This window comes from Dama dama, chromosome 18 (genome assembly GCF_033118175.1).
Source record: "Dama dama isolate Ldn47 chromosome 18, ASM3311817v1, whole genome shotgun sequence".
NCBI lineage: Eukaryota > Metazoa > Chordata > Mammalia > Artiodactyla > Cervidae > Dama > Dama dama.
In genome coordinates, this window is record NC_083698.1 from 7,880,629 (window position 1) to 7,905,341 (window position 24,713).

The 24,713-nt window shown below is 39.2% G+C and overlaps 1 protein-coding gene across 5 annotated transcripts in view; it reads left to right on the plus strand.

Moving 5' to 3' along the window:
- Window positions 1–24,713, plus strand: part of CDK14 (cyclin dependent kinase 14) — a 738,271-nt gene that overhangs the window by 454,467 nt on the left and 259,091 nt on the right. For all 5 annotated transcript variants that reach the window (XM_061164852.1, XM_061164854.1, XM_061164850.1 and 2 more), the window contains one exon: window positions 6,299–6,419. In XM_061164852.1, coding sequence (XP_061020835.1) covers window positions 6,299–6,419 — 121 coding nt within the window. The remainder of the gene's footprint in view (window positions 1–6,298; window positions 6,420–24,713) is intronic.

Here is a 24,713-nt window from a genome sequence, read left to right on the forward strand (position 1 = left end):
CAGTATTTGTCTTCAGTTGCTTCATTGCTCCGCAGCATGTGGGATCTTCCTGGACCGGGAATCGAACCTGTGTCCCCTTGCCCACTGTGCCACAAGGGGGATCTTCCATTGAATTTTGTAATTTTGTAAGTGAAAGGAGCCTATCATGAAAGAAGACTGCCGGCTTTGGTGAATGGATGGATAGTGACATTTGTGGTCAGTTACAGAACACTGGAGGTGATAGTACTGGTTGAGGGATTGGGAACAATAAAAATAAACATACATATGGAGGATCTAAATTGTTATTTTTATATAGAAATCTGAAGTTTTGGGGGAAGATTGATAGTAGAGATGCATATTTGGGATCTTCAGCAGATAGGTAGTAACTCAACACATAGGAGTAAACCAGATCCTCCAGGAAAAGCAATCAAGGGCAGAGACCAAAGGTCAAAGCCAAAACTCTGAACATCCCTAGAAGAAAGTACTTTTCTCTTTTGCTTTGCTTGATAGTTGTTTATTGATACACTCTAAGAGTGTCAATAATGAGCTTTACAAATTAATTTAACCCATCATCAGATACTTAATGTAAATCCTCTGAGAGGGAGAGAATGCCATTAAAAATGCCTATTTAAAAAGAAATTCCTGGACTTCCACGGTAGCCCAGTGGTTAAGAATCTGCCTGCCAATGCAGGGGACATGGGTTCAACCCCAGGTCCGGGGAGATCCCACATGCCGCAGAACAACTAAGCCCGTGCACCACAGTACTGAAGCCCGAATGACTATAGTCCTTGATCTGTAACAGGAGAAGCTACGGCAGTGAGAAACCCGCGCACTGCAGCTAGGGAAAGTCCACACGCAGCAGCAAAGACCCAGCGCAACCAAAGTTAGAAAAAAGTTCCTGGCCAGGCCCCAGGACTGTGCAAAGGGAAAGAAATATAAAAATCTTCTTCTGCCCTTACTCCATGGATTAGCTGACAGAATAGAGAAAGTCTTTTCCTTTTCAGCCTGACAGCTTGATGGTAAAATGTTACCCAAGTATGTCATGTCTGTTTCGAATCAAGTATTGAAGAAAGGAGCCTGTCTCTTAGAAATATCACGTTGTGATTAAGAGCAGAACATTCTTTTTCTGATCGTTCAGTTTGGGGAATGAGGTATGGTGAGAGAGCCCTGTGGGAATTGACCTAATATGAACGCAAAACCACCAAGAAGCCCTGAACGGTGGCACATCCTCTGGAAAGACTAAAGTGGTGAAAGATATTCCTTTATATTGTATTTTAGTTGGCTTTCACAAGTCCGTCCAGCTTTTGCCATCATTCCACTTAGTTTGAAAGAAACAAGTCAATGTTGCCAGTTCTTTCACAAATCCTTACTCAAAGCAAAAACATGGAAGTGAGCATTCTTGAAGCCCAGTTCTTGGTTTAGCCACTTTCTCCATGGAGTCAGAGGGAGAACTTAAGTCTCCAAGCAGGGTTACCACCTGTAAAAAGGATGCATCAGGATTTGAAAGAATAATTAGATGTGCATGGAATAGAAATCTATTGGACATGAGTGTGCAGCTATTAATGAAAGAACTTTTACTGCTTGGGGTTCTTAAAACTGTTTACTAGTAAATTGCCGTTTGACCGTGGGTTCATAGCACATTGCCTGTATTAATGATACAGTTTGCTGTAGAGACTTGTGGTTGGTGTCCAGTTTAGTGCCTGTAGTACATCCCCATGCCTGTACTTGGAGAAGGAAATGGCAACCGACTCCAGTGTTCTTGCCTAAAGAATTCCATGGACAGAGGAGCCTGGCAGGCTATAGTCCGTGGGATTGCAAAGAGTTGGACATGACTGAGCGATACTGGTGTGGAATTGGGTAAAGCCATATCTGAAGCCCACAGAGAAGTATGAGCTAGAGATAAAATCTTAAGAGAAATCTCCTAAGGATGAGAGTTAAAACTTGGCATTAGCCACAGTTATCCACAGAGTGTACGCATTTAGAAAGCATTGGTTTAAATAGGTAGCTGTAGACAAGTCCATCAGTTGTGGAGCAGATAGAGGAAGTTCCAGAAGCTGGCCAAATCACTCCTATTATCTCCTCCATAACTGAGAAGTCACAGGAATAAATGTAAAAGATTAGGAGGGAAGTGTGGGGGAGAATTGATACATGTATATACATGGCCGAGTCCCTTTGCTGTCTGAAACTGGTACAACATTGTTAATCAGCTGTGTGCATGCATGCGTTCATGCTAAGTCCCTTCCGTCATGTCTGACTCTTTTTGACCCGGTGGACTGTAGCCTGCCAGGCTCCTCTGTCCAAGGGATTCTCCAGGCAAGAAAACTGGGGTGGGTTGCCATGCCCTCCTCCAGGGGATCTTCCCAACCCAGGGATTGAACCCACTTCTCTTAATTCTCTTACACCTGCATTGGAAGGTGGGTTCTTTACCACTAGCACCACCTGGGAAATCCAATCAGCTATATACCCCAATACAAAATAAAAAGTTACAAAAAATAATAACTTGCCATGTGGCAGATATGTATTGTATTATATTTCATGTTTGCATGCTTAGTCGCTCAGTCTTGTCTGACTGTTTGCATCTCCATATAGACTGTAGCCCACCAGGCTCCTCTGTCCATGGGATTCTCCAGGCAAGAATACTAGAGCAGGTTGCCATTTCCTCCTCCAGGGGATCTTCCTGACCCAGGGATCAAATCCATGTCTCCTGTCTTCTGCATTGCAGGCAGATTCTTTACCCGCTGAGACATCTTCTAGACTATTATTGCATTATATTACATATCACATAATTGTATTTTCATATTATTATACATTTCATCTTATGTTACATATAATAATAAAGTGAGATAACAAAATAAAAGAGTGGGAGTAGTCAATTGTATCCATTGCAGCTGAGAGGACTTTTAAGATAAGGTCTGAAGAACCTCCACTGGTTGACGCCAAAGGGTTAGTCCGCTTAAGGCAAATGTTGGAAGAACTGTCACGTGACTTACTTTGTGTCCCTGCCAGAGGGTAGAACCATACTCAGAATGGCAGCAGAAATTAGACCGTCTTACAGAGATATGAAGAGGAATTCTTTCCTTGGGAAAGAACTTACCTATAAAGCTTCTTAACTCTTCTGGAAATCTAAGATTCTGCTACGCTAACTCAAATTAAGGTTGCCCAAATCTGAATAATTGGCAACAGGACTTGAATATTAAGATTTTTAACTCTGCTCTTTAGGGATCTTTCCTTAGTTAGACGTGGTAACCTCTTTTCGTTGGATACTTTTAAATGGTTATGCAAGCCAATTTAGGTGCCCAAAGGAACATGCCCCCTTTCATATACACACGCTCAGCCAAAGCAGCAGCGTATAAATAACCTATACTCATCTAGTTAGCATTTCACTTTGCTTTTTTGACTTTTAATTCAGACTAAACATTAATATAAGAAGTTTTGATAGTAACCCCTGAACTTCATCCTTTTTAGAAGGTAATGTAGCTCTCCTCCTGTAGGGTAACCATAGCAACTGACAAGGAACAGAGAAAGCAAGCTTTCACACATGCTGTGCTAATTAATCCTATCCTACAGATTTCCTTCAGCTGGAGGATACAGTTTAATAAATTTTGCATGAGTAAGCCTGTTTTGATACATGAACTATATAAATACATAGGAGTATCTTTACTAAAAATATTTATTTAAAAATGTGGTTGTGTATTTCTGCTTCAAGATACACAATCACATTCAAAATGTGGTTGTGTATTTCTGTGCTTTTTTTTTTCTTTTGAATCATTGATTTAATAATTTGCTCCCTCTCTGAAAAGTTCGGGGATTTATTTATCTCTTTAACTGAACAGAAATATTTTTAGGGTGAAAAACTTTGGTTTAACAATATACAAGACATTTGCTCCAAGAATATGTTTTAATTGACTCTATGATATAGTGAGATGTGAGTTTTTCTCAAGTGATGCAGGAGAGTGTATCTTAAAAATATCATAACATTATTCAATATAACACATTTACAGGCAAACCATTTTGAGAAACTGTCTTAACGCATTGAAGAGTTAGAATATGGAAAACTGACTTTCCCTGATGATTTGGGAAGTTATATGACCCATGTGAATGGAGTTTGGGCAGTCCTTGACCTAAACTTGGGGCTTCCCTGGTGGCTCAGAAGATAAAGAATCTGCCTGCCAATGCAGGAGACATGGGTTTGATCCCTGGGTTGGGAAGATCCCCTGGAGGAGGGCATGGCAACCGACTCCAGTATTCTTGCCTGGAGAATCCCATGGACAGAGGAGTCTGGCGGGCTACAGTCTGTGGGGTCACAAAGAGTCAGATATGACTAAGTGACTAAGCAATCACACAGTTGACCTAAACTTGAGATGGAGAAAAATACATGTAGACAAAGAGCTTTTTATGTTTCTGTTTTTTCAGAACTATTTAATAAGTTTTACAAACTTATATCCAGAGTGAGCATAATTGACTTGGAGTCATACATCATTATTTAGATTTATACTACTATCTTATTTTGAGGTCTGGTTCTCTCTTTAAAACTGGGAATATCACAGTTTTCTATAACCAGTGTGGTCTGAACTGTCAAAGAAAATCTCTGATTTTTAAATGCTCCTATCCCTCTGGCCTAGCTTTCTGTCAACAGGGCCTTGGCAAAACCAAGAAAACCCAGCCTGAATATTTTTGGCATCCCATTTGCCTTGACAACAGCATATGGAGCAAGTCAGAACTGATTTTGGGACTTAGGCTTGGCTCCTTGGTCTGTATAGAAGCATGCTCATTTGAGGAAGGAAACCCTTTGATGGTATTATGAAACCCTGGAAACACTTTAACGCCCTGATTGTTTTGTCTGTTGTTCAGTTTTGCCTGCTTTGAGGTAGGATAACACCTTGCAGAAAAAAGGAGAGAAGGTTATTATGGAAGTCTATTTTCAGAGGTAGTCATTCCATTCATGTGCAGGAAAGTTAGAGACCATATATGTGTATGTATGTTTGAGTGTGTCAGATCTGTACCCTTTAATATGGGACACTTACAACACTAGTCAATTTATAATATGCCATTGTGTTGTTATAAAAACTGTATGGTAGGGAAAATTGAATTATTGTAACCAAATTGAACTAATTAGAAATTCTTCATCTTACCAGCTACCCTGTTAATTTTAATATTTACATATAATACAATAAAGGAAATGCCATTGAAAAGTGTTTAATAAACAAAAAAGGTAATGTCCCTAAGTATTACATAAAAACTTAAATAATCAAAACATTAAAATGAATATATTATGGTAGGTAGGTTCACTGTAAAAATGTTTATTTGCTTAGAGCATCACAGTGATAGATAAAACTTTACTCTCATCACTAAAGAACATACACAGATAGAGAGCTATCATACAGTTTTTTTTTTCCTAAAAATAATATCTGTAATTTGTGATTTATAAAGGAATTATATATTCATTGTATAAAACTTGGGAAAAATTCAGAAAATGTATTAAATTTTAAAAACTAAATATTTCTATATTCAGAACTAACCATTGAAGATATTGAAATATATTTTTTAACAGTCTTTTTCCAGTGCCTAAATATTTATGACTGTGAGGTCAAACTGCATAATTTATCACTTGATATATTATTTTGACCACTTTCACAATTTCTTAGAAAACTTTCATTTTATTACATGATATCTCATCTCTGTGTACCAGATTTAGTAACTATTCTTTTATAATTATTTATTTATGTGTTTCAAATGACACTCCTGAATAAGCATTTCTTAGTGTTTGATAGAACACTGAAACCAAAAGAAATTTTGGAAAAAACTTTTGAGAAAGGAGTCATATTCTCTTCTTTCGGATTCATAATACATGTTAGAAAAAATTAAGGGCACTGAGAGGTCTCAGAGTATACAGACCTGTTTTACTTTTTAAACCATCTTTTCTCAAAGTTACTCAGTCTTGGAACTTTTTCTTATAATACTTATTTTTAACTGTCAGAAGCAAAGTACCACAAAACCATCTTTGGAAAGCCAGGAGATTTCTAAGCTTCTGTATAATATCTAATAGTTTATGAATCATTTGTTTACTCTTTTGGGGTTTTTTTTTTTAGGTTCTTAGTGCTTTATTAGGAAATATAAAGGATTTATTGGTTATTAGAATGTATTTGAAACAGGTAGACCAAAATATGCTTTCCCCAACCTTTTGTGTAACTTTGACATTGCATTTGTGACTCTGTATTATAATATCACGTTTGACCTTTTAAAACTGTGAACATCCAAATTTAAATTACTTTGACCATTAATGTCTATTAAACTTCTTTATGTTCCCTGTAACCCACAGGTCTTGCAAGAGCAAAATCCGTCCCTAGCCACACATACTCCAATGAAGTGGTTACCCTGTGGTACAGACCTCCAGATGTCCTCTTGGGCTCGACAGAATATTCCACCTGCCTTGACATGTGGTGAGAAATGGAGCTTTGCTCTGGCTAATTTATCCGTAGCGCTTGGTCTGGGTCGAGCCTAGACAAACATCCTAACAGGCTGAATGAAGATTAATGGTACTGGAGCGTTTGCCTGTGTGTGGCAATACCATTGGAGTTTCTGAAAACATAATTGGGAATGTTCCCTAATCAGGGGCTCTCTTACAGATGGTGTCTGGTAATGGTTCTTGATGGACAAGGGCAGAGACATTTTTCTAGCTGTCAGTTCAGTGATTTTCTCCCTTACGGTCTTAATTTGTGACTTTGTTTTATAACAAGGGAGTATATATCTCCAAACAGCAGTATGAGTTGGAAGTAGTAGAAGCATGTTTAAATTCACAGCAATATTCAGATAAATGGTCTGAACATTTTGCTATAAGGTACTAAATTTGGTGTAGTATAACCGTGAAAACTGCTGGTGCCAATTATTCAAGATGAAATAGAACAATCACTTTTTTAAAAACGTCAGAGTAAGTTTAATTCCAGTAGAGTCACAGTTCTGCACAATGGTTTAGCATAACTTAAAAATCTGTTAGAGGAGGCCCAAAGACCAGTGAGATTTAATGTATGATTATTATTAATAATGAACTTTAATGAGTTTCCAGTCTAGTATGATCTAGTTCAAATAAGGAAATCATCTTCTTTTTAGCTACCAGGGAAGGCTTAATAGTGAATGTTAAAAATGTTATTTATAAATAGAAAAATTCCTTTTCTAGACTCATAGTTGTGTTTAAAGTAAAACAGTTCATATAGCACATAGTGTTTTAATAGCAGGAATCCTCTTCCATGAATGATGATGCCCCACATAGAGAATTCAGCTGCATGTTCACATAATGTTTATGACCTCAATAAAGCTGCAGCATGTGTCATTTATCTTGTTGCCATGTAGTTACTTCACCGCTCTACCCTTGGCAATCTCAGCTTTTAGTTAATTAGGCTGTGATATGGCCTGGCTGTCTTCCCTGATGTTTCTGATCCAAACACTTTATGGGGAGAAAACAATGAAGTTTCTTGTGATGTAAGGCAAACAGTATAGGTTTACTTAATTTAGATTCCAGCAACTCCCTTAGACATGGGATTTGGGGATCTGTGAAGCCACTGAAAATCTATGCAACATTTCGTGTACACATGGGTATATTTATTTTTATGAGATGTAGCTTTCAATAGAGCTATAAAAGAATCTGGGTCACCAAACAGCCTAAGATCTATTGCCATAGATTTTGTAATGCCTTATAATAAATCTAATACCATTGTAAATGCAAACTCTAAAACACTGAGAATAAAGATGACCGTCTTATCATTAAGGAGCCGAGCTAATCCATTTTTTACATCAAACTTCCTGGCTTTTTTTTGTTTTTTTTGACAGTTGTTTACACAATTAGATGTTTGTTTGTTTGTTTTTCCCCCAAACCTAAGCAGGGGCTTGAACAAAACAGCTATTTTGGTCATTAGCTTTAAGGAAGGAAAAGATTGGAAGTAAAGGTCAATGAATGCATCCATCTGAATATCAGTTACTGTCTCATTCCCTTCCTCCTTCCTGCCTTTATAGTTGCAAGTTGGCTATGCAAATAATCATTACTTAATATTCTTGAGTTAGGGAGTGTTTTTCTCCATTTTTTGAGAATAGAAATTCTAGATTGTCTTTCAGTGAGGTCAGTCAAGGACTCTGCTAACAGAACATAGTTTGGAAACATTTGTGACTTGGAGCCAGTCTTGTCTTAGTTGCTTGGCAGGGCACTTCAGGCTCTACCCTTAGAATGGGGAGAAGCTATTTTTTTCCACACTAGTGGCTAATTTTTCCCAAAGCTTTGAAAGTGCTCTGTAAAGAGCAAAGAACTACATGGATTATGACTTGCTAATATGTCTGTTTCTGGTGTAGTGTTTGATGTCCAGGCTGTGTCTTTCCAATGCCCCCAGCCCCAGCCTTTCTTTCACATGTGTATGCCTGTTGTTATCCATCCTTTTAAGGAAGAAGGTTTGGTTGCTTTCTGCCAATTTTCTTTAAACAGAGACATAACGAATCCTAAGAAGAAGATTGTAATTTAAGTGGAAGGGAGGAAAACTGATATGGAATAGTAGACCCCAATGCCCTTTAGTCTACATGCCAAGATTATTCTTTGCCAAAAAAAACAAAAATAAATGTGTTATGTTGGAGCACTTTCCCACACTTACTGGCTGTTCATTTCTGATTTATGTCTGTACTATGCCTCTCATTCTGAATCTGATTTCATTCCAAGCCTTTTTGTAACAGCCGTTTTGTTGTTTTCCAGGTAAAATGTATGTATTTTTCCAGTCAGAGAAACGTTCAGAGGGTGCTGACTTTTGCATCATTGGTGACCTTGATGCTGGGTGTTGAAAGATCTAGAAATGGGACTGTAGCTGAGTCTTGGCTCAGCTGCACCACAGAGCAGTGGAAATATTAACCCACAGACAACAGTGGGGAGGCAGGTGGCAGTGGATTCAGGCCTGTTTTACAGTTCATTTACCATCCTGGGGCAGTAGGGTAGTGACTAAAAACTAACGATCCCTACACAGTGTTACAGTTTCCAGTGTTCTGTTTAAATAGCTTCGGGCAATAAAAATATTAATGAAGACACTTATGCATTGACATTGGCAGCGAGTGATGGAAATCAGAGCTCCCCCGTTGGATTTACCACTCTAGGTCTCCAGCATGTTGGTGATGTATAGATATACATCAGTTGGGCAGTTTGAGAGCTCATCAGGAAAGGTAGTTTTTGTTTCCTTGACTGCCTCCATGAAGGAGGATTTAAACAGAGGAATCAAATTGGACTTTGTCTGGTGTATAACTTCCCTTAATTCTTGGATTTTATAATTCTTTGTTTAAGTCCAGGCATAGGAAATCATCTTTAAGCTTCTAAACCAAAAAGGCTTACCAAGTACTGAAAACCCCATTAAGAGAAGTGCAGATGTGCCAGTGAGCTTATCTGTGTAGTCCCTCCCTTGTCAAGGAGTTCTGCTCTAGCTGTCGAGGTCATTGCTCTAAATAAGCTTCATATTGCTTTATAGAAGCTCATAAATATATTTAGAGTGGCATTTGTTTTCTAAAGCAATAGGTCACTTGGGATTGCTTTAAGGGATTAATTTTTAACATAGGGTGACAAAATTATCTGTAACTAATAAATATCTCATCAAGCTCATGTTGCTTTTGGGAGGGGCCACAGTATATAGTGGTACCACCTTGTGTCGATTCCATGCTCCCCAACAGCATGTCAGTCTCTCCTTTTCATCATCTTTTTCAAAGCTAATTAACATATTAACTATGCTTGTCAAAATGTGGGGCGAGTCCTTTATAAATAAGCCTGTCAAATGTAATGAGATTGCATATTAAATCACCCTTTCTCTATTACATCTCTGATTTAGGATTAAAATCAATTTATTTAACATTGTAGCAGCTGGGTGGTTAGAAAAAAAATTTCCGTACTGATCTTGATATATAGAAAAATGTCTGCATCAAAATTGATTTTGCATATATCAGAGAAGAAATTGCCTATTTATTGAGTATTATAAGGCCATTTAGCATTGCATTTTATTAAAGAAGCCTAATTATCATACATATTGGCAATATAGAGTTCTGCCCTCATCCTTAAGAATCTCTCCTGAACAAAGGATATTTATGTAATAAAGTTTCCTAAGGACTCAGGTTTGCTGACCAGTGTTTTAAGAGAAAGAATCATAAATGAATCCTACTGTAGTGCCCACCCAGAAAAGAAATGTGTTCCATGTGAGGTAATATCTTGAGTAATTGGCGAGTAGTAGTAATAATAATAATTGAGTCTTAGCATTAATAATAACAAAGATAATAACAAGAGATACTTTTCTTGGACCCAAATAGTATTCTAAGCTCCTTTATACATTAAAAAAAAAAAATCTGCAGTGTTTATTTTGTCCTAATACTCTTTTTTTATAAACATTTACTAGAGTATAGTTGCTTGACAATGTTGTGTTGGTTTCTACTGTATGGCAAAGTGAATAAGCTACATGTGTATGTGTTTCCTCTTTTTGGGATTTCCTTCCCACTTAGGTCCGGACAGAGCCTCCAGTAGAGTTCCCTGCTGCTGTCCAGCAGGTTTCATTAGTTACCTATTTTATACGTAGTATCAATAGTGTATATATGTCAATCCCAATCTCCCAATTCATCCCCCACCCCGCCTCCCCCTTGTATCTTTATGTTTGTTCTCTCTGTGTTTCTGTCTCTGCTTTGTAAATAAGATCTTCTATACCTCTTATACATTTTAATTACTTACCTACTGTTCCATGATAAAGTCAAAGAAAGTAAAACCCAGAGAGACTAAATAGAATAATAAAAGTCATATATTTAGTAAATAGAGTTAGCATTCAACTCAGAGCTAACCCACTCCAAAACCTTTTCTCCCTGAAACATATTACATAGTCTCCTAAGATGATTTATAAGCAACTGTTTTTTTCATTTTACTAACAAAGTGATTCCAAAACACAAGTCAGTAAAATACCTCTTTGAGAACTTAGGTTATGCTCTGAGTCATGTTGGGTCCTTTGCATGCTTCAAACCAAGTGGATGGCTTGCCTCTCAATTTTATGCAGAATGGAGGTTTTTTCAAATAAACTTAAGACTTGACTCATTGGATTGGATACAGTTTCATGGGACCAATATCTATACTGGCAAGTATTTTCCCAACTCCTAACCAATACTCATTTACCACTTCTGCTAAAATGAATGTATCCATTTGAAAAAGAATGCTGAGTAAAAATGAGAATTTTTCATAGGCTACATAAAGGCATCTAACTGTCCACATGATTTACACATTTTCTAATTAATCAGATCATAAGACCAAGGAGGATTCAAATTAGTCACTGTGCAAAGTAACATCTCTTTGAGAGCTCTTGAGAGCTGCTTAAATAATACATGATCCAAATGACTTACTGGTATTGCCATGGACAGGGCAATGCCACAGAAACAGAAGACAGAGGTAGTCAGGAGGGTGTTGGGGGCGGGAGGGAGGAGAAGGCTGCATTGCTGGTGGCAACCATGGTTTCTGAGCCACTTTTACTATTGAAGTTCTTGAGAAGTAGGATGTTGTCCATACCAGCATACCTTTCAGAGTTAATAATAATTCTGCCAGGACAGCGTGTATAAAACAGGGATTTAATTGTGACTTTCGAGAAGGCAATGGCACCCCACTCCAGCACTCTTGCCTGGACAATCCCATGGATGGAGGAGCCTCGTAGGCTGTGGTCCATGGGGTCGCAAAGAGTCGGCACAGCTGAGCAACCTCACTTTCACTTCTCACTTTCATGCACTGGAGAAGGAAATGGCAACCCACTCCAGTGTTCTTGCCTGGAGAATCCCAGGGACGGAGGAGCCTGGTGGGCTGCCGTCTATGGGGTCGCACAGAGTCGGACACGACTGAAGCGACTTAGCAGCAGCGGCAGCAATTGTGACTTGTGGTCATCTTACTCATGGCGCTGGAGCAGTAATTTGCTAAATACTAGTGGTCAGAAGAGACAGTGCACGTGAGTGCTTGCTTCACACCCAAGGAAAGCTGGCTGCAAAGTTCTGTTCCGTTGCTTTATGACAGATAATCTCCAAAAGTACAGATCTCTCATATGAGATTGTTGTGAGTATGGAGTGGCTGCCAAAGTGCTGTCTTTAGTGATGGTTTTCAAATGCTGATGGGAACCAGTTCTCTTATCCTCTCAAAAGTTTACGTGATTATGGTTATTACATCCCACGTTGTTTATCAGTGTGCGTTTCTGTGAGAGAGAGAATCTATGTGTGTTTTCAGTGAATATATTTGGTCCCTTATATAATGGGTTAGCTGAATCATAACATGTAAAATGAGACGTTGTATGTATATTTCACTACTAAATATTTTAAAAACAAATAAAAATTCCCCTATTTGCACCAAAGTTGGCCAAGTAATTGGTTGCCCACAACTGGTGTTTGGATGACTTTTTTTTTTTTTTTTTTTTGCTTACATCAGATGTTTTTTTATTGATTTCTGAGTTCACAAAGCAGTATAGCAGATGGAAATTAAGTGTTAAGGCCATGTGTGAGATACCTAAAGGGAAAGAGTCGAATGGAAGTGCACACTGCTAGGTTGACTGAAAGAACAACTGGGAAAACGGAAGATCTGACATAAAATTCCAAAATATACACTACTCTGGCAGCAGGAGCGTAGGCTCAAACAGCGCTATAAAATGCAAGACGCACCAGAGGACTCACTATATTAGAACTCAGTACATTAACATGGTCACTGGATGACTCTTAAATAGCCGATTGCAATGACTGACTTTCCTGTTATTAAGATTGCCCTTGGCACACTCAGTTGCCTCACTGGTTGATGAGAATGGCAAGAGATGGGTAAGTGGGAACTTCTTTAAGAAATATACGACTCCATAAATGTTGAAAATGGTGTGTCAGCCAAGCTGGATATTTTGCATGTCTATTAAAGTATGCTGTGGACAGGTGCTATGGGATATATTAAAGAATTAGAAGCTGCTGTGTTTGGTTTTAGCGAGATTAAGATACTGCCTGTGCCTAGAGACTTGAGAGAAATTTGGCCCAGGATGCTCTGTATGTGTATGTCTGTGTGTGTGTCTGTGTGTGCACCCATGCATTTAAGTTGTAAATATATGTTAGTGCTCAACATTTGGAAAATACTGAATGCTTACTAGTACTTTTTATGTTTTGTAAGTGGTGCATTTTTTTTCATTTACAAGTTGATTCTCTGCTTCTGGCAACTAGCAGTGGTTTGCTGTTTAAGGAGGCCGTGTTATAGCAGAAAACACATTAAAAGCCCAAATTAGGTTCTGACTCTGCCTCTCCTTAATTGTGTGAACACAGTTGACGAAGTTCCTTAACTACCCTTCTCTTCAGTTTCCAAATCAGAACACTTTGATAATTAAATCTACATTAGTTGCTGCTGTTCCGTGGCTCAGTCGTGTCCAACTCTTTGCAACCCCATGGACTATAGCCTGCCAGGCTTCCCTGTCCTTCACTATCTCCCAGAATTTGCTCAGATCGTGTCCATTGAGTTGGTGATGCCATCCAGCCATCTCATCCTCTGTTGCCTTCTCCCCCTGCCCTCAGTTCATCAGTTATGCCAGTGACTAATAGTTGCCGTGATAACAATGAGCCCCACTCCTGCTCACCCTCTGATCCTGTTTCTCAGAAGCGACTACTACTTTCAACTCTTTTAGGATCTGTCTCCATATGTCTTAAATAATTATATTGCTACCCATTCATTTACTCTTTTAGACATGTCTACTAAGTAGGTGTATAGTAGACAGAGATTTAACTTTCTTCCACCAACCTTCCCTCACTCCACCGTCATCTCATTGTGTCAATACAGAATTTATATCACATTTTGAAATGTTAATATGTAAATATTGTTCATGGTGAAGTCATGTAGTATTCATGATTATGTATCCTTTCTTGTACGATGTTTTGCTCTTCTTGAACTTTGTAATTGTCTCTGATTTTTTTTAGTTTCGTTGTCTTTGTCCCTGCTGTTATTTATAGGCATAAAAGATGTGTCAGTTACACATGAAAAATATTTTCCAGATGGTCAAACGCATCAGCAAATTTGTCAGTCCCATTTAGTTGTCTTGACATCTCCCTTTCCCACCCTTTTCCTCAAGACCTTCCTCTCTTGGCTGTATGATTTCTTGCCTTAGTACAGCTGAATAGCTCTCATTTTAAGACTTCCGTTTACACTCTCTGCTGTTGTTACAGGTCCTTAGTTTGTTATTTTCTGTCTCCTGCCATATCTGCTCTGTACCTCCTTCTGCCCTGACCTATGTCTTGGACGGCTGACCACTAACGGATACTGCCTCCAAGCTGCCTTTGCTACTGGTGTCCAGCTGAGTTCAGGCAAAGGGCATGTGAGAGGGTTGGTTGGGTATTCATCTTTACTTCTTCCCTGCTTTAAACCATATTTCTGGGAATGGCTAACTGCAATTTCTGTGAGCAAGTACGTCTTCCATGGCTCTGGCTGTGAATCATGTTCATGCCCAGACATGTCCAACTCTCTCTGACCCCCTGGACTGTAGCCCACCAGGCCCCACTGACCATGGTGTGTCCCAGGCAGGAATGCTGGAGTGGGTTGCCACTTCCTTCTCCAAGGGATCTTCCTAACCGAGGAGTCGAACCCATGTCTCCTCTGTCTCCTGCGTTGCAGGTGGATTCTTTACCCGCTGAGCCACTGGGCAAGCCCCTGTAGCTGTCGGTAGATTTCAATGACACCTGACCTTTTTGATCCTAGGGTCAATAATGGCTTTTCGTTATAAGGCAGGTAATGACTTCCTGCTGTTACTAGCCTCTCTGTGTCAATATGTCTTCTTCATTCTCTTACACCTCTGTAAGTAGTAAATTCATTAGAGTCTGTCCTGGGTTCCATTCATTTTCCTTCTGACCTTCACTGATCCTAGATTCTCTGTTCCCTGGATTCCTTGTCTTCCCCCTTTAGTTTCCTAAGAAAGAATATATGAAAGATGCAAGTTTTCAAATTCTTGATTTTCTCAGAATGTCTTTATTCAGCTCCCACACATGACTGATAATACTTTGAATGAGAACGTAATGAGTTTCCCCCCTCCTCAGAATTTTGAATGTGTTATTTAATTTCTTCAGAACTTCTAGTTTTGCTGCTGAAAAGTCTGATTCCATTCAGATTTGCAATCATTTATGTGCCTCATTATACTTTCTCTCTGGAAAGTATTAAATTCTTTTGTCTAACCCTGGTATTCTGAAATTGCTTGATAATGAGCTTTGCTGTTTATTTTAATCTATTTATTTTGGCTGCACTGTGTGGCAAGTGAGATCTTAGCCCCCTGACCAAGGACTGTGCCCCCCACACTGGGAGTGCAGAGTCTTAATTACTTAATCACCAGCGAGGTCTCCAAAAGTGAGATTTGACTGTGGCTTTTTCTGTTGGTGCCAGTAGGTACGCAGATCAATTAAACATGTTTTTTACTTAATTTCCCTGTTTCCAGCTCTGCCTCACCCTGCTCTCACCACTTATCCTCAATTTGAGCCTTTTTGGATTTAATGTCTCCAGATGATAAATACCGGGTGTCTTGCTGGTGGACTGGGGGAGAGATGGTCAGAGAAGGCATGTGGGTTGATTGCTCTGTACACACTTCAGTCCTCCACCTTATTTCCAGAGGTGGATTCACGCCCCACTTTCTAGAGCTGAGTCTCCAGGCCCTGTGCCTTTTGTAGATTGCTGTACATGAATACTCTGTCACTTGGGGAGTTATAACTGCCTATGGTCTACCTAGATAGCCACACCTGTGTTCACAGCTGAAAAAAATTCTCTCATCCTCTTGTGTCTCCTTATCTATTTCGTGTGCTCAGTCACTTCCATTGTGTCGAACTGTTTGTGACCCCATGGACTGTAACTGCCAGGCTCCTCTCTCCTTGGGATTCTCCAGGCAAGAATACTGGAGTGGGTTGCGCTGCCCTCCTCCAGGGATTCTTACTGACCCAAAAATGTGAACCTGCGTCTCCTGTGTCTCATTTCTTGCATCTATTTTATCCTTGTTTAAAATGTTATTCTTTAACTGATACTTCATTCACTTTGGGGGGGCAGGACGGCAGGGTTTGTGTACATTTTACCAACTGTCCTACTCTTGTTAATTTAATATCCACAGCTTTATTTATGGACAGTTGACTGCTCAGGTCCTCATCCTGTAGAGAATTGTGGTTTTTCTTGGGTGCAGATTTGAGTTTCAAGTGTTGATGAGTCGGAGCCAGTCAAACAGCGCAAGGCAGGCAGGAGCCTCTTGGCTGCCAGCATCTTCGTGTGGTGGTAGGAATTTGTAATCTTTGCCATTTAACTGTGAATGCAGTCATCACAGCTTTGTTAGGAAAACAAACATGAAAAGAGAGCCATGTACTTTTTGACAAGCTAATGATGGAAAGGAATAGAAAGTGCAGTGATAATTTTTTAAAAGATAAAAATTTTCCATGAATTGAGAGAAGTGATTACAACAAGTATGATCTTTGGATCAACAGCATGTGTGAATCCAACGTGAGCTTACTATTAAAACAAGCAGAAACAACTAGAATAACTCAGCAAGTGTTCCAGTCGATACAAAGTTTCTAATCCAATAAGCGTAAAAAGGTCGGCTGTTAACTTACATGCACAAGAAAGATTATGATTGAATGGAAATGTGATTGGAGAGAAGCTAGGAGCTTGTATAAACTTAATTGTTGGAAAAGGGATTTAGGTGTCAGAACTGTTCATTGAAGGACGAAAATGGGGACTTCGTGTGGTCATGACATTTGTGAATTAACACACTACTTTATCTAGCATGTACTTTAGTTAGAAATCACATTTTCATTTACTGGTATTCTGCTGTATGAATTAATGTAGTTTAAATATACTGGCAGCTTTCTTGGTTTTAGACTATATTATGTAATTGATAAACTTGAATATTTGTGTTTCTCTTTTAGTTTTGCTCTTCAAATGTAATGTACTTAGATTCTTATTAATCAAAGATATCACTGGAGAAATGAAGAAATAGTACAATAATTGAAAAAGAATTAAAATCAAACTTAACTAAACTAGACTATCAGTGGCCAAGAAAGAGCCTGCTTTAAATTCCATTAAAATATAAAATAAAACTTAACTACCATCCGTCTTAAGTATAGTCTGTCTAAGGGACAAATGCAGTCTAAGGGACTTAGTCATTACTGAGGACCAAATCTGAGTAGCTTCCTGTTTTCCTATACACATGTGGATTGTTCATCTTTTGCTACGGCATTTTATATTTCTCTGTATTTCCATGTGAGACAGCACAATTCTAAGAATGAGACGTTCATATAATTGCCTTGTCTGCAGAGCTTGGCAGACCGTTTCTGTTCTCTCTCATTGATAATTCAGTGGTTCTTCCTGGATAGCTAGCTTTCACCATGTTTGCTTTTGGAGACAGAATATATTCATAGCCTAATGTAGACTCAACAAATTGAAAACCTTTGTTATATCAACTATATACATTTTTGTCTGTCATATTTAATCCTGGCATGTTTAATTTAGAAGCTGTTTCAGAATTTTAGCTACCTAATGATATCAATCCATAATTTTATTTTAGTTTTGTGCCCATTTTATACCCCTGCCTCCCAAATCTGAAGATTCTTGGTTGTTCTGTTCATAGTAGCTGGTTGGTGGGGGCACAGAGGGAAAAAGAGCTTCTAGAATCCCCCCAGAGTAGCCCCCTTCCCATAAAGATCTCCCTTACACAGCATGATTATCTTTAGTCATTCATTCATTTAACAAAACCTTACAGAATGTCCGGAGGTTCAAGAGTGAAACAGACCTGGTCCCTGCCCTCAAGCAGTACCCCCGGTACTAAGCATGATGCCACTCCAGGGGACACCATCCACATTGTATGCAGCGTCTAATCTGTGCAGTCACATTCCAGGCCAAGTGGTCCTTGAGTATATTCCAAGAAGCCCGCAGACTTCACCAAAAATCAGACAATGAGGATTTATAGTGGGAAGGTTTTTGTCTTTGGGTCTTCCATATATCATCTAAGATGGTTGTCATGGCAGATGATTATCAATCATTTCATTGTCAAATATCATCCATCTAGTTGTATATCTAAGTGGTGCTCATTCCAGTGTTCTTAACCATCGACTGTCCAAGTCCAGCTGTGCCATCCATTTGATAACTAGAACTAAATATATCAACTTAACACTCTGTAAATTGAAGTTCAGAATTCTTTCAGGGGAGCAATTTACATGACGATTTCAGCAGTGATTTGTCCTTGTGATTTGCTAGATATAGTTTCTCTAAAAAGATTGCTTGAATGTGTCATTTGCTTTGATCTTTAAGATAATTGCCCACAAATAATTTTTTCCTAATTCCCCACATTATTCAGGATGATAAATACATTTGGAGGGAGAAATCTTATGACTTCCTTGTTCTGCCTCAGCTGTCATATAAACAGAAATTAAAGATGTGTGAGGCTTATTAATTGGCTTTTTCTTTTCCTGCCTGGTCTACAGTTATTCCTTGGAGACGTGCTTTCAGTGGTAGAATTTTAAATGACTAATCAAATGGAACCTCTGTCTTCCTATATGGTTCCATAGTATAAGAAATAATATTTCTCAGCTATTCGATGCAATATGTTGAGTTTTACATTTTTTCCCCCTATTGTAGTCCTCAGTAAGGGCCTTTCTCATTTACATTTTTGTATTGATTGTTACTGGTTTCTAGATATAACTAGCCTGAATATTCCCAGTTATCTGTGTAGCCTGTGGCTCTTATTTTAAGAGTTAATCTCTGGAGTTTTCCTTGTCTATGGACTCCTGTTTTCAACTTTCAAGTATTCTTGAACCCCCATCTTATTTTCTGTACACTATCAACAGTGATAGACTTCAGTTTTTAAGGGTAGTTTTCTTGTTATTTTCTGCCCAGACCTTAATTTTGGAGGCTTTCCTTTTCATTTTATCTTTATCCTTCTCAGCATTTGTTACCGGGCTTGAGAACGAATTTGCCATCTCTGTTTCTTCTTTTTTAATCTGACCAGATCGACCGCATAAAAAGATGTTCTAATTGGGGAAGGCAGTGTGGCTTAATGTTCACTGACCCAGGACTCTGAGTCACATTTTCAGGTTCTGGGGTTGACATTTAAACATGCAATACGGTTTATTTGCATGTAAAAATCAAAGCATTGTCTTAAGAATTCTCTAAAGCCCCTCTGTCCCTAAATTTTAGCAATCAAATAAATTGTACTGCCAAACCAGAGGTTTCCATGGAGACGGTTGGAATTCCTTTGGAGTGACAGAAATGAAATTTGGGTTTAGATATTTTGGTGTAACTGAACTGATTTTTTTCTGTTTAATTTTATATCGTGATATTGGTTCTAAATCAAATTCCTATCTCTATTTCAGTTGCTTCTGTTCCCTCCTCAGAATAGTTTGTTTAATTCACTCATCAGTTCGTTTATTTGAAAGATATTTATTGAACACTTATTCTGTGTCAGGCACCAAGTTAGGTCCTGGGGCTTATAAAGATGACAAAGATCCTTCCATGCTTTCAAGATCAGAAGGAAAAATGGTGTAATAAGCCATTGACAGAAGTAGAGCTGAGGACACATTGGCCAGGTCATGAACAAAAATACCCCACCAAGAAGTGAAGCCGCTGGTGTTTGTGGGTAGGGAGGAGGGACAGTTTAAGAAGCAGATAGAGAAAAGGGAAAAAACGGAGAGAGGGGGAAAGTGGGTGGAAACCAGAGTGGAGGAATATTTAAAAATAGTTAGGGGGTGAGAACTTGATTCAATGAGAGTGATAAGGGAAGGGCAATGGTTTTAGATGATCCCTGGATTTCTGGCTGAGGTAACTGGACCAGAAAGCAAAAATACAGCCTTGTGATTACTCAGCCATAGAAAGGAACAAAAGTGGGTCATTTGTAGACATGCGGATGGACCTAGAGACCATCATACAGAGTGAAGTAAGTCAGAAAGAGAAAAACAACTATCTTATATTAATGCATGATATGGTATTCAGAAAATGGTACAGATGAAACCTATTTGCAGGTCAGGAACAGAGAGGCAGACATAGAGGTGGAGACAGGGGTTGAGGAAGGGGAAGGGGGGATGAATTGAGAGAGTGGGATTGGCATGCGTGCATGACCATGTGTGAAATAGAAAGCTAGAGGGACGCTGCCGTATGGCATGGGGGGTCAGCTCAGTGCTCCTTGATGGTCTGGAGGCGGGGTGGGAGGAAGATTCAAGGGAGAAGGCTTATACGTAAACTTACAGCTGACTCACTTCATTGTACATCAGAAACCAGCACAACATTGTAAAGAGATTGTACTCCAATTTTAAAATATATATATGTATGTATGTATTTTAAGTATACATCTCTATATTATATTTAATACATATATTACATATATTTATATACAAATATATAAAAAGTATGTATGTACACACATCCACATACACTAAAATGCATGTATGTGTACCAGAATACACACACTAAAATATTATTGACATAGAAATATGCATATTAAAATGTGTGAGCAAATATCCTCATTATAACTTCATGAACAGTGTTGCCAGTTGGTACTTCAAGGTGGCCAGGCTTCTAGATCTTTCTGGTCAGTGTTATTGCAGTGGACCCTTTCAGTTTGGACCATTGCCTGATCTCTCCTCTGTGGTCAGCAGCAGGCCACCCTGGGCCTTGGCTTCATTGAACTACCTTACTTCACACACTTCATTCTTTGCTTTTATTTAATTTTTATAAGTATCATTCTTAGAGATAAAATTTTGCTTCCTAGTTTGAAAAGTAAATCTTTTTGGTTTCCCCATATAGTAAATCTATATGGTTTCCCCATATAGAAAAAGTCGGTTGTTTTGAACTGAAGGTTCTCTGAGATGGGCTTTTATCCACAGCCTAGTGTTTGGATTGGTTTTGTTTTCATTCCCTGAGAGCTAAGTAGTCCATAGAAGTATTTGACTAAGATGTATTGTGCCTATCTGTACCTAATGAAGCACTAACCGCAGTAAATGATGAGGGACAGTTTAATCAATTCAGTTCCTTCAGTAGTCACCAAGGGCACGTGGGCTGTAATTTTTTAATCTTTCACTTTTCAAATACTGCAAATGCCAACATGAAAAGATCACATTTGTTATGTGGCATAAATTTTCTTGCAAGTTTAAGCAAAAACTATTTTTTACAAAAAATCTTTCATCTTTTAGAAGCTAAACTCGTAGGGAAAGAAACCTTTTTGTTTTAGTTTGCAATTATATAACATATTCCAGCAGAGAAAAGATAAATAAATGGCCACCTTGTGCATCAGCTTGCACTAGCTTTAATTGCATAATGGTATATTTCAGTGAACCATGGCTAAATAAAATTACCTATTAGGTTAATTAATGTGAAACCTTTCTGAGTTAGTAATGCATCCCTGTGTGTTAAATTCAGGTTGTGTTTAGCATTTAATCTAACTTACTAGTCTATTGTTTCTTTGTGGTTCCCTTAGATGGATGCTGAATATATATTTAGAGAATTAATCTTAGTTATAAAACTCCTTTCAACACAGAATTACTTTCCTTTAGATTAGAATTAAAAAAGAATTAGTTTCCTTTAGATTCCTGCTCTTCACTTTCTGGTCTTGCGAACAACAACATTAACCCTGCTGAGAAGCTTTGTTAGAAATGCAGGATCTCAGAGCTCCACCCAGACCTAGGGGATCAGAATCTGCATTCTGACAAGTTCCTCTTTTGGACCCGTAAAAAGGTGAAGGGCACTGCTTCAGGTGTGTTTTTTCAGTGGACACATAGGCTTGCAGGTCTGGGAGGAGACTTCTGGTGCCCTCATAGTGCTGAAAAAGAGGAAGGCAGCAGAACCCACTTGTGCTCGGTAATGGTTCTGCTCAGGGCTTTCCCGGTGCCTCAGTGGTAAAGAATCTGCCTGAAGTGCAGGAGACCCAGGTTTGGTCCCTGGGTTGGAAAGATCCCCTGGAGGAGGTCATGGCAGCCCACTGCAGTCTTCTTGCCTGGAGAACCCCATGGACAGAGGAGCCTGGCGGGCTCCAGCCCACGGGGTCACAAGGAGCCGGACACGACAGAGAGGCTGAGCAGAGCAGGGCACGCGCGTGGCTCTGCTCGTCTGTCGTCATCCTGTCGGAAGCACCGATGCTGGCTTTATTCACGGCCCTCTTTCCAAAGGTTTTGACAGTGCAGATTGTTCTCAGGGGCTCTGAATGACTTTCCAAACGCGAGTTGAGGCCTTGTAACGCTCCGTGAGGGAAGTCCGCATGAGAAGGGGCAACTCTCCCCCTGGTCAGAGCGTGAGCTGGGTGCGGGGCTCGCTGCCCCTCTGCACCTGCCCCGGGGCCTGGGCTGGGTCATAACCCTGTAATTCCTCCCGGACTCTGCGGCTAAAGGAGCTGCCACTTGAGAGTAAACTGGCGCTCTTTGCCTCAAGCTCCCTGTCCTAAGGAATCTCAAACCTTTATTACTAAATGGAGGGAATTAAAGCTAAAATTTAGGAGGGTAGGATTTTTGTTTGTTTAATTGCACCATATTTTAAAATGTTAAAGTCTGTCTACATTTTCTATTGAGATTGAACCAAACTGTTACCCAGAGACTTGGGGAAGAAGGAGAACAATGTTTTATTTTTTGATTACTGAAAGAAGGTTCATGTCAAGTAGATAAATAATAACCTTTGCATTCTATTTTATACTTCTGCAGGTGGGATAACCACTTATTGGGTTATTTACATCTTGTAACAGTGTCTTTCTGGGGAAATTGGGTACATGTCACATGAAATGTGTCAAATGCAGGTATTACTTCAATATGAGAGGTGATGGATCTAATTAATGCCTATTTTAGTCGAAAGATGTAGTTATCCTGCACCATACCATCCCAACAGGATGTAGGCTTGTGGACACAGCAGGGGAGGAGAAAGTGGGATAAACTGAGAGAGCCACATTGACATATATACATGACTGTGTGTAAAAGAGGTAGCTAGGAATAGCTAGATAGGAAGCAGATGGGTAGCCCGGGAAGCTCAGCCCAGTGCTGTGTGACGACCTACAGTGGTGGGATGTGGAGGCGGGTAGGAGGGACGCTCACGAGGGAGGAGGGGATGTATGTATACTTGCAGCTGACTCACGTTGTTGTATGGCAGAAATCAACACGTTGTAAAGCCATTATCCTCCAATAAATTTTTTTTTAAAACCTATGGTAACTTCATAAAAATAAATAAAATTCACTTCAGTGATTAAAAAAACACTAATCAGTTGAATTGCATTGCCTCTTGGCTGGAGACTATGATGACCTAATCCTGTTGCACTCAGGTCTGGGTGGGCTGATATGTTGTGATAGCCCCTCTGACTCATTTAAACTGTGTCTTAAAAGTGAAAGAGCAAATTCTTGTTCTGAGAAAGATGACAGCGATGATTACTTTTACAAGTAAATAAATTACAGTTGGAGGAAGTCATATGAGAAGTGTTGGAGTTAGGGGACCTAGCCTAGTCTGGTTGACCAGGAAGCCTTCCCAGGGAAGTGACATTGAACTTGATATCTCCTACTCTGATTGAGAGAAAGTCTTGCCCCTTCCCCAGGGAATTCTTTTTTTCCCCCTCTGCATTCCACTCTCCCCACCATTACTCCAAATTTAGTAACTTAGATAAATGTCATTTTGAGTTCCTTGGCCATGGAGTGTGTACATCAGTTTTCAAATACCTTCACATCTAGTTTAATTAATCTTTAACTGATTGGCTTCCCAAGTCATTCAAAGTCGAACTTTAACTGACATTTCACATTCTGGTCCACAATTCTAGATGGCTAGTGTTGATTCCAAGATAAATTTATTAAATATATTTAGGTTCTTTTTTCCTCATATGGGGAAAACCCAAAATACCACGGGTCTTCCACTTAAAAAGATTAATTCCGTATATGGTCCCAAGGAGATGCTGTTCTTCTTTTTACTTTTATTAAACTTAATTTTAGAGGAGTTTTATATTTATAGAAAACTTGTGAAGATGATAAAGACTTCTTGCTACATATTCCTCACCTGGTTTCCCTGTTGTTAACATCTTACATTACTATGGTACCTTTGTCACAGCTAAGAAACCCACAGTGGTGCGTTACTATTAACCAAACTTTATTTTGATTTTACTAGTTTCCCCCTAATTTCCTTTTTCTGTTTTAGGATCCCATTTAGGTTACCACATTACCTGTATTAATAGTTGCTGTGTTTCCCTAGCCTCCTCTGGGATATGATAGTTTTTCAGAATGTCCCTGTTTTTCTTGACCTTGACAGTTTTGAGGCATATGAGGTATTTTGTAGAATGTCCCTCAATTTGGATTATTCTCATGTTTTGGGAAAGAAGACTGCAGAGGCCAAGTGACATTCTTGTCATATCATGCCAAGACTATATGCTATCAGGTGCCTTATCACTGATGATGCTAATTTAATCACATGACTAAGGTTCTGCTTTCCAGTTTTCTCCATTATAAAGGTACAATCCATCCCCCACCCTCACCTTCATACTTTACTCTTTGGAAACAAGTCACTAAGCTCAGCTGTCATTCTGGAGTGCAGAGGGAGGAGGAAAGAACTGCTTTTGCTTATTCACTCAAGAAGTATCTTTGAGCCCTTACTATGTGCCTGACACCCTGCTGTGCCCTGGGGACAAGATGCTGGCCACAACCTTGTCCCTGATCGTAGAGGTCTTTTATCTGGCTGAGATACAACCCCCAAAAGCAAAGACAGATGAGCATCCTTTGAGTGTAATGAAGGAAACAGACTAAGG